General features: G+C 38.4%; 1 protein-coding gene across 1 annotated transcript in view; it reads left to right on the forward strand.

Moving 5' to 3' along the window:
- Positions 1-5,273, forward strand: part of snd1 (staphylococcal nuclease and tudor domain containing 1) — a gene marked incomplete in the record, with an annotated part of 188,071 nt that extends 182,798 nt beyond the window's left edge. Inside the window, 2 exon segments of the mRNA XM_046071990.1 lie at positions 1,393-1,437; positions 4,295-5,273. Of these exon segments, the coding sequence (XP_045927946.1) occupies positions 1,393-1,437; positions 4,295-4,360 (111 nt within the window).
- Between the last annotated feature and the right edge of the window lie 5,469 nt (positions 5,274-10,742).

Raw genomic sequence — 10,742 nt, forward strand, 5'->3', positions numbered from 1 at the left:
CACACACACACACACACACACACACACACACACACACACACTCTCTCCATGCCCTATGACTCATCACTGGTTCATTCAATGAGGCTAAATGGCTATTCTAGCAGAAGCAGTCAATATGCTCGACGCTGCACACCGGCTTCCTCCTCTCTTTCTTCAGTATATCCTCAATCTACTCTGAGTATGTCCATATTATAGACATCCAGTTCTATGTGTCGAGTAAAGCAAACAACTGCATATTATATTACTATTATTATTTATATCAAACGCATTGAACTCCATGTTTATTTTCTTAGAAACTTCAAGAGAACTTTAGACTGCAATGTTTATATGAAATGAAACACACACCACACAAGACAGTGTGTGTGGGTTACTGCCCATCATGTCATCAGCCTAATGAACATATGCATCATGGTGAAATATGAAAAATATTAATATATTGTCACTCAGTAATTGCATAATGACTTTATAGTACCATGGTAATTTCTTTTGAGTTATCCTCATTATAAAGGATGGATAAAGAGACAAAATGAAGAGTAAAAAAAACCCAGCCCAAATCTCAGATAATTCATACTTCATAATTTATTGTAGTTTTTATATACTTTTTTAAAAGAAAGCCTATTTAACTTTTGCTGCATAGAAGCTAATGTGGCTACAAGTGGCGATAATAGGAAAATCCTAAATTTGCTGAAAAGATCAAAAGTTATAGACTGGCTAAAATAAAGCATAGTATTAGCAAACCTCAGAATAACTATGAATAACTACTCTTTGACAAACTGTCTAACATGCCTGTTTTCTACTGTACAATAGAGCTGTGATTTTTCTACATGAAACAACGGTAGAACTTGGGGCTCACCCCCCTTTTAGCTAGTAGCTCCCTTAAGGCGTCCTGTGAATGCATTTGATTATAAATTGCTGCTATAAACGGGCAAGTTGCTGGCCTAAGACTAGCAGGTACATGGGGGTATGAGAACCTCTTGAGTGGTTTTGCTAGTGTGAGTAGTAGCATGAAGACCGCAGTGATGCCCTGCACACGGTGGATAATGACCCCAAACAGTGAGCCGTAATACTGCTTTCTGCGCTCTGCACCCTTCCTCTGCATGTTTGTGCGTTCCACGTCCCCTGCAGTGACATAACCACTCTGTGTCTGTTATCTTGATCCCATTGATCTTCAGAGAGCAGTGTTCCTTACATCCAAGCGTTGCTGGCAGGGTGAAGTGCCCTTCTGAAATGTGAACTTTGTGTAAAAAATCTGAATTTTCATGTAAGCAGGTAAAAGAAATGTCTCTGGGGGCAGAGGAGGTTGAAAGGATGTATTGATTCACCTTAATCCTTAAAAATCCTATGGGTGAAGAGTGATGCGTTATGCTAATGTCTCTTCTCTTTCTGCCCTAGGTGACAGAGTACCTGAACAGTCAAGAATCTGCCAAGAGTGCCAGGGTAAGTCACTTCTTCCAAACCCAGCAGCTTCATCTCATTGTCTTTCCCTCTGTCTTTTCATCAGCTTCTCTGTCACCTCCTCCTCCTAATAATTGTGGTTTGTCTGCCTCTCAGTGAGAAATCTAATGTTGCCAAAACAAGAATGCATTACAACACTAATTACTTTTCTACACCGACTACCAGGGAGAAAGTGTCTTTTCTCTTTTGCTATCTCTCTCTCTTTCTCAAGATGCAACACTTTACTTTGGCAGTCACCATTGTCCCATATGGACTGCTGCCCACAGTCTGTGCAGGTCCATACTGTGAAAATGGGGGGTGGGGGATGTGTGCAATGTACAATGAGGACAGAAAAATGGAAAATTAATAGAAGACAGCACATGAACACACAGGGCTCTGGTGGTAAGATGAATCAAATCACAGAGCTTTGACACAACACTGTCCAGCGGAAATGACTTCATTTCAGCCCAGTAAACTGTCTGGCCAGTCAGAGTTAAACATGCTGCAAACCTTCGCAATGGGTGAAATGTTCCTGTTCCTTTATGTTGAATTAGCGAGTGTATTAACCATCATCCTGTTGCCATAAATACTCACTTGCACCAACGGATGCTGTATAATACACTTGTTTGCGTAACATGCTATAAACTATTAGAGCCCGATATGGGTTATGGGGGCGATGCTGATATTAAAGTGAGAAAGAGCCAATATTTTGATTTTGACAATTATTTGGAAAGTAGACCCCTTTCCTGTCCAAACTACACTTAGAACAGGCCAATTATTGAAAGCTGTTCTGTATGTGGGCTATGATACCTTTTCCTAAATGGATTATGTTAATAAGTCTCAACAACTTAACATGTAATCATTTGCACATCAATAAATATTTACTGCAGGAAGGTGCAACTGTAAACAACTGGCTGAAAGAGATAAGCGTAGGCTATGTGTATTTTACCTTACACATAATCTGCCCTAATAACTACATTCCATGTAGCATATTCACATCTAGTTTATCCCTGTACCAGCACTCTCTAATAATATCCAAAACTACATGAAACCATTTGTCAACCACCAGCTGGCTCTAAAACTATAGTTTAACGGCTCATTAACGTCACTGATAAACACGGAATTAGCTTTGTGGCTAATTTAGCAACAGGCAGTGTTAGCTGCTGTACGTGATTTTAGAGAATATTTAGAAGTGATGAACCAGGGACAAATGAGGGCTGTTCACTAGAACCGCCACACTGTTTCAGAAATAAATCTACAATCACGTTTGTCAGCAATGTAGCTTTCAACACCCAACTACCGTAACATTAAACATACTGCTGTGAACCGTGAGGAAGCCGGGAGAGGGCAATGAACAATGGGAGTGTTAGCAAGACATGATTTTTTTTCATAAGAGGAGAAGTGATTGGGTCTGTTTTTATTATAATTATTTAAGCCATATTATTAACTTGACAAAGGACAGACTCACCGCTAACACAGCGCTCTCCCTGTTTCTACATGCTGCAGTGGGCTCTGGCAGACTCCGGTCAGCTGATTGTTTTCTTTTGTGGTTTTTCTGGTGCAGCAGTGTTGTTAACAGAGGAGCTGCAGAGCTCCCTCTAGTGGGCAAACTATGCAACACTTATGACATGAGTGAAGGATCTATCTATCTGTTTATCAATAGTCATATCTGTGGTTATAAACGCTGATAACTTAAATGCAAGTAGCTCATATCGGACGATAATATTGGTCAGGCTCTATAAACTATAGTGCCTTTTTTAAAAATAAAACAATGACCTGGTTTAACGTTGTACATTCTCAGTGTGCCACAGACAGGCTGGGAAAGTCATAAATTATTGACACACAGATCAACTGTATTGATGATTTTGGTCGTTTCATTGGATATTTTGAGAGTAACAAAAATATGAAATATCCTTTAAGAAATAACAGATGCGGAGCTCCCCACGTACTGTAAATCCTAATTGTCACAGGTATGGTGGCAAAGGCCGGATCACTTTTGGTTTTTATCTTTAGACTTTGACAGAAAAGTGGTGCCTTTCACAAGAACCCTGCCAAGCCTGCACAGACAATTGTATCCTATTTGGTTTTTACTCATATAAATGTCAAGCATGGTGACTCAAAATCCCTCCTGTGCTCTTTTTGTTACCCAGAAGTTACACAGCACGCTCAGACAATGAGTCAGTCAGATATGGAATTGATTATAATCACAATTTGAGTTACTACCATGTTTTCAGGGTGTCAGGGAGGAGGAGGAAAAAGGCAGCAGTGTGAAAGATGAGAAATGGCAATACGTGCAAGTAGCTTAATTCATTCATTCATCCTAATAACTAGTGCTAATTAGCACAGTCGCTAATTAGCTATGAATCACAGCATTAACAGCTGAGCGTGCATGCTTCTGAGAGCCAAAAAAAAAAGGTCCTACGCAGACCCTCGCAGACTATCACATTTAAATAGCCAATACCATACTGGATGTTGCTCCAAACCACACACACAATCAATTGCACTGTAATAAAGGCGAGATTTAACTGGAAAGAGCATGTGATGGTTTTATGAGCTGATGCGGGAACGTGAATGGAATAGGAGAAGTAATAGACTGGGTGGTATCTGAGGCACTGTGGACCTCCAGCTTGGATGGGCAAGCACAAAGATTTAGATTAAATGGTGATGATGATGCAGGCGTCTTCGCGCTGGGCTTTGGTTGCTTCCTGCCTCCCTCCCACTCTTTTTGTCTTCACCATTTAACATGTAATGTGCTAGAAAGGTTATTGAAGTTCCATTCAAAGCAAATGGGAACATAACTGTATTTTATGGTTATTTGTTTTATTATGGTCAATAAAATCTGTCTCTTTGTTCCCATCAGCTCAACATTTGGCGCTACGGAGACTTCCGTGCGGACGATGCCGATGAGTTTGGTTACAGACGTTAAAAAGAATAAAACACAAAACCGACCATCCAATCAACACCATTCCAAAGACCCATGTGGACGACGAGTATTGGACAGAAGACAAAGTAAATAAATGACAAAAAATTAAACGACAAGCATTGACTCACTCTTTTTGACATTTCATCCCTCCAGTCCTGACTTCTCTTATGCTTATACCTTTTTTCTCCAGCTTGCCCCTGTAGCTCCAAATAGAGCATGCTAAAAGAAAAAAAGAATCATAAGAATAATTTTTCACTCATCCTTAATTTTCCTAATGGGCCACTGCCAACTCAAGCAGCCTGCACGATTGCCAATCTGTGTTATTTGCCATGTTACTTTTTCAGCAGACTTGTGTGAATGATAATAATTATACTTGCGTACGTGTTTCAGCCAATCATGCTCTTTGCTCTCTCTGATGCTATAGCCCAATCCCTGCTTTCCCCTGTCCAAGAAAGGGACTGGGTATTTTGGGGGAAACGCTTGATTTCTGCAAACAAATGCTTCCCTAATAAATTTCATGTAAATGTGAGGATATGTTGAAAAGTGTAAATGGATTTATTTTAGAGAAATACTGTAGGTGGAGCCACACAGACAAAAAGAAAAGGACAGGGTTATTTTTGACTTCAATGTATATCTGTGTGATTATGACATTTGCAGATGTTTTTGTGGGAAGTGTTTTGTCGTTTATTCACTGTCACACTTTTATGACCAGTAACAATGGATGCCATCATGTGGCATTTTATCGTCTCTCTCTATCTCCTGTAAAGTTTACATTCTAATAATGGTTATGATCCTGTATTGGGCAGTCTCTTCTCTTTCTGTATGCCAGAGCAGAACCAGTGTTTGAATTTGTTTCCACATAATGGACCTTTGCATTCTATTAAAAATCTGCTGAATAAAAACAAGCAAACTGAAAGTGTTTTGTGTGCATTTTTGGTACAATGGTCTACATGACTTCTACTCGCCAAAATAGAGGAACAGGTACCTGTAAAACAAAACCAGATGAAACGCTCGACTGAAATCCTGGAAGTTTTGCAATTAGCAGATGTTTGAACTAGTTTAACATTCACCTCTAAAAAATTTTATTAAATTTAAAATGTATTGAGTTTGCAAGGTGCTTGTACAGCTGGCATGTATTTAAATATTTGTTTTCTGGGGTGTAGTCCTCAAGAATCTTTGCAGCCATATCCACCATGGTATGGTTAAAAAAACAGGGCTATACTGAAGTGCTCAAACATTTAATACTGCCTGCCTTATAAATAATTGCTCCATCCCACATTAAATGACTGTTGAGCAAAGAGCGACCATGATTTACCAGAACTGACATAAACTACATCGTTGCCTCCTTGTATCATCACTTATATGGTACAAAGCTCATTTCATGAAACCACATACGCTTGTTTGAACCCATGACAGAATATAACACTGCTATCCTGCAGTATTCTTAAGTTTGTTACATCATCAAGGTGACCTTCATGATATGCCTCCATTTATATTGAATTTACCAGCATAGAATTTACATGAATGAGGCAGATGTGTCATTTACATTGGAGACATATGGCAGATGTTTGAAACCACTGTGGACATTATTAGTTCAAAAGAATGCTGAATCTCCGGAAATAGATCTCTAAAAAACTGTTCCTGCACCAGACTGAATTCCCTGTCTTACAATTAACCATTTTTACTACATTTGTGCCATGATGAAAACTTCCAATTTAAATACTCATAAAATAACTAATCACCCCATTATGTACCATATGGACAAACATCAGCTGCTAAAGTAGCACAATAAAGACGCACATCAATGCAAAACATAGCGCTTTCAGTCAAACTGAAATCCCCCACACCCTTCTGCAGTCAAGCAGAAGTCAGCTTGACCTATCGGTAAACTAAGCTGATAAATAAAAATGAATGACACCAGTGAGAAAAGCTGTCCTGATCAGATAATCAAGACACCAAAGTATTTTTGGTTTCAACACCATAGATGGCAAAATTACTGAAAAAGATTTTGTAAAAAAAGCAGCTGCCTACGCTACATCAACAAATCTAGCTTGGCAACAGAAACTAGAACGGAAACGTTAGCTTTTCACTGTGCTCATCCTTAGGACCCTTGCAAGAAGCTTGTAAAAAGGCCAATACCGATAAGATAGCAAGATATATACGTATGCAGCCCATTGGCATTGTTTCGGGAGAAGGTTTTCAGGAAAATTACAGAACTTTGATCCACACAGGGAAATATATAGACTTTAATGAAGGGTAAGACCATTTGAAGGCCAATGGATGGGGGATTGCAGTACAGTTATATGGGTATATGGTTTGAAATAGTTTAAACAAATTGTGTGTTGTTAACTTTTTGGAAAAGTGACAGCCCTAGTAGCAGACTGCTGTCTGACAGTGCCCCTGTCTGCTGATGATAGCATTGTGACTTTCCTGCAAATACAGATTCAATTAACATGATTTAATTAGACATAAATGTAGAATTAATGACTTTCTGGCTGGTTAGTGCAACAACAGGGAACGTAAGCAGGAAAACAAAACATATAAAACTTTTAAATTCCCCCTTTTGGGTGTTGCTTTTTACCCAAAGGGGAAAACCAGATGTGATTTACAGAGCAGATATGTACACTACAGAAAAAAAAACATTACAAACATAATTTCATTTTGGTTTAACTTTGACTTTAATATGAAGAACAACTACAGTGGGAACAAAAGAGCTCTTGGTTGTTTTTATCTTGAAATTAAACACTCTGAAGAAGTGACCAGAGGTTGTTTTTGCAAGATAAAACTGTACCTACTCAAATTCAAATTGTTTGATTGTGAAATCATGAGCAGCTTCAGCCTTGAGGACAATGTTTTTCAATTAGACATGGCAGGCGCACTTTTATTTTTTATGACCACCTCTGTGCGTGTTGATAGATGGTAGACAGTAGGTTTTGCATTATCCCAGTAAGAACCAAAGGCAGAAATTACTATTCATGACTGAGTATTGTATCTTTTATAAAGCTCATACTGAGGTGTTACCAAACCAGGTGTCATTAAATTAATTAAAAACGTATGTGTGGAATTTAAAGTCAGGCGAGTAAAAAAGAAAAAGAAAGAAAGAAACTGCTACCAACATCTCTCCCCACTGGATGCCAGTCTTAATTCCAGGTGTCACACAGCAGTCAGGAGCCACCAAATCAAAGATGGCCCAAGCAATTTATCACTGGTGTTTATGTCCAATTACCAGAGGTTGGGATGAGAAATATGCTCTAAGAGCAATTAAGAATCCTGTCTGTCCTGTCAGCTGACTCATGGATTGGGTGAGACGACTTTGTCTTATAGATCCACGTCCTTTGTCTTTTTTTGTCACATACTATCCATTGTTTCAGCACCCTCCTCCCATATCTCCCCCTTTTGCCTCATTGCTTTTCCTTTCTGAGCTCATGAGATAGCTACTGGGGCCTACTTACTAAAGAAGAGGAGAAAAAAAAATGGAAGGGAAAGAAAGCGATCATAGGAGATATGAAAAGTGCTTGTCTGTTCGAGTTAAAAGCTAAGCCTTCTGGTTTCATCTCCTCTCTGTTTGTAAAGCTGTCACAGTTGAAACAACGCCCAGCAGACGCAACACTCAGATTACAGAGAGCTGTTGTCAGCAAATTGTTTGCTTAGAAATGTCGATTATTCGGTGCCTTCCACGGCATCGGAAGCAGCCAAATCAAAACTGTGTCAACAAAAATTAAAGCATGACATGTTGCCTTGTTGTGAAGGATTTGTAAGAGAAAAACACCCATTACCGAGGTCCTTTTTTCAATTAAGCAAACAGTGCTTTTCTCTGATCCATCCGCATGTTTACACGTGTTACCAGTGCAGCTACAAGACTGCCAGAAGAGAAGATTTTTTTTTTTAAATCAATGATTTGTTGCAAACAAAAAGCAATAGTAGATGAATATCTTTTTTTTTTATGAACCCAAGGCACGTTTCCCCTCTGAGGGGTTTGAGGAGAAAATGAAACCCATGTCAATAATTCACAAACCTGAGAAGAAAGAAAATGCTTTTAAACGCAATTTGAGAGTTTATACGAACGTAGGATAGATTTCACTGACGTGGTTTGTGTGCCTACAGTATGTGTGTAGTATCATTAAAAGCACCACTGGTCACAGAAATCACCATTGTCAAACTGTTTACTTTTCCCTTGAACCTCTCTGCTTATTGTTGTATTTTCTTTTTAAGATAAGAACTAGCCAAACTTGTATAAAATACTGCATGGATCTTTCCAAAGCGGGATCGTTGACAAGCGCTACAATAAGCTGATATTTTATTAACTCATTTTAAAAGGCTGAGATCAGGGGGGTAAAACGTGGTTTTGGCAGACTAAGTTAATTTTATTCCAGTTTTAATGTCAGTCTGCTCTTCTGAATTGTTAATTTATTGTTCATGCCACTTAATTTCATGCCTTCCCCCGCAAAAAAAAAATATTGCATTGCTCCTCTCTTTCCTTATCTCTAAGTAACACCCGCTCATGTCCTGCCCTCTGTCCTCCAGTGGTGCGGTTTGTGTCCAGAATGTACCTGCTTCAGCCCCTACAGGATCCCAGCCACTGTTATACTGGCCAACATACGTGAAATCAGCTCCTCCTGGATACAATTATAATTTTAGGGATGGAATCCTGTCTGAAAGGGCTTCTGGTTTCTGTACGGCAGATATGTCCGGCATTTTGTTAAACATCATAGACACAAACATCATTGAGTGCTATGCGGGTTGCAGGAGGGCACCTTGAGCAAAAACATGTATCTAAAGCAGCATTTGTGCTTGCAGGACAAGCACTGTCAATTTGGTCAACGGAAACAAATGTGGAAAATATTCATCATTGACTTTAAATTAAAAGTAACCTTAGTAAATGAGAGAAGTTTTTTTTTTTTTAGAATCAGCAAATAAAAAAATCAAGACAATATGAAAAAACAAATGCATTAATTGATAAATTGATAGAATTCCATACTACACACAAATTTTATACAGTATATAGTATAAATTACTATCTTTATAGCATAGTTTTTGCAGTTGGGATACAGGAAATCAATATATGTCACCGTTTTATATTAACAGGAAATGAATAAAAACTTGTGTCACTGGATCAGATTGCAACTTTTAAATGCGTCTTGCAATGAAACTTCACAGAGAGAAAGCACCATGTTTTCAGCTCCTCAATTTCCTTTGTGCATTGCATTGCGGGAGAATAGTGTCCATCAACAGCACAATACTTTTTAACAAAAATTAAGCTAACAGAAAAGCTAACATAACATTGTCAAGGGATGTTTATAGGATGTCGGTAGGACTGTCTGAACAGCCTCTCAACCATATGAATCTCCATCCAGGTGTTGGCTGTAGTAATATTATTGTATAAATGTACATTTTAAATGGTTTTTCCTCAAACTGAATCCAGATGGTTAACAGTACTTTAGTGAACATCTGAGTGAGTACAGCTTCTGCGCTGCTATGTAAAGCAAAAGCTGCAATAATGCGGAGCGACAACGACAATGAGTGACTAACTATGTTTAAACAGTCAGAGTTTGCAAATGACAAACGTATTTACTGAGGAGGGTGGTTTTGTATTGCCCCACAGCAGAGTGACATGAGTGTGTGTGTGTGTGTGTGTGTGTGTGTGTGTGTGTGTACCTGTCAGAGACTGGTACACACAGGTAAACAGTACCTTTTCTTCTAGCCTTGCATGAATGAGAACAATGTCTGTTTTTTGTTGACTAAAATTAACAAATTATAAATGACTAAAATGTGACTACAACTAACAGTTTGTTTGTCAAATAATTAAGACTAAAAATAAATCTAAATAGGGGCCAGTATTAACGCTGCAGAATGAGTGACCAGCCCTGATTTGCTGACCATAAATCACACATGGCTTTATAAGTAGCAACAGATTTGAGGGATGTGTTTGAGAGACAAACCTGCCTTCTTTTTGTCACAATGGCCTTCCATTGTATCAGTATCAGACTTTTAATGTGCATGAACAGATGGCGTTGTAAAATGAGTCAGCATTTGGACATTTTGCTCCACAGTCTAATTTTTTCAATTAACACTTTTAAATCCCATTTATGCGTTAGAATAAAATTACTTTGGGCGAAACTATCCATCATAAGTTTGCTGCTGATCAAGAATTTAAAATGGCCATTTTTCACTTCAATTAATCTGTGTAGTTCAGTCAATGTTAGGTTTATAAGCTGACCTTCATCAAAAGCTGTTATGAAATTCAGTCAAACATATCCTGTTTTTGGTGTAACCACTTAGTTTTGAATTTCTGGATTTAAATGTTTTTTTTAATATGGTTTAAAATACATTGTGGGTCATTAATTTAATGTCTCCTACTTAGTATAAACAGTATCACTTACTGTAG

Source organism: Micropterus dolomieu, linkage group LG16 (assembly GCF_021292245.1).
Source record: "Micropterus dolomieu isolate WLL.071019.BEF.003 ecotype Adirondacks linkage group LG16, ASM2129224v1, whole genome shotgun sequence".
Classification (NCBI taxonomy): Eukaryota; Metazoa; Chordata; class Actinopteri; order Centrarchiformes; family Centrarchidae; genus Micropterus; species Micropterus dolomieu.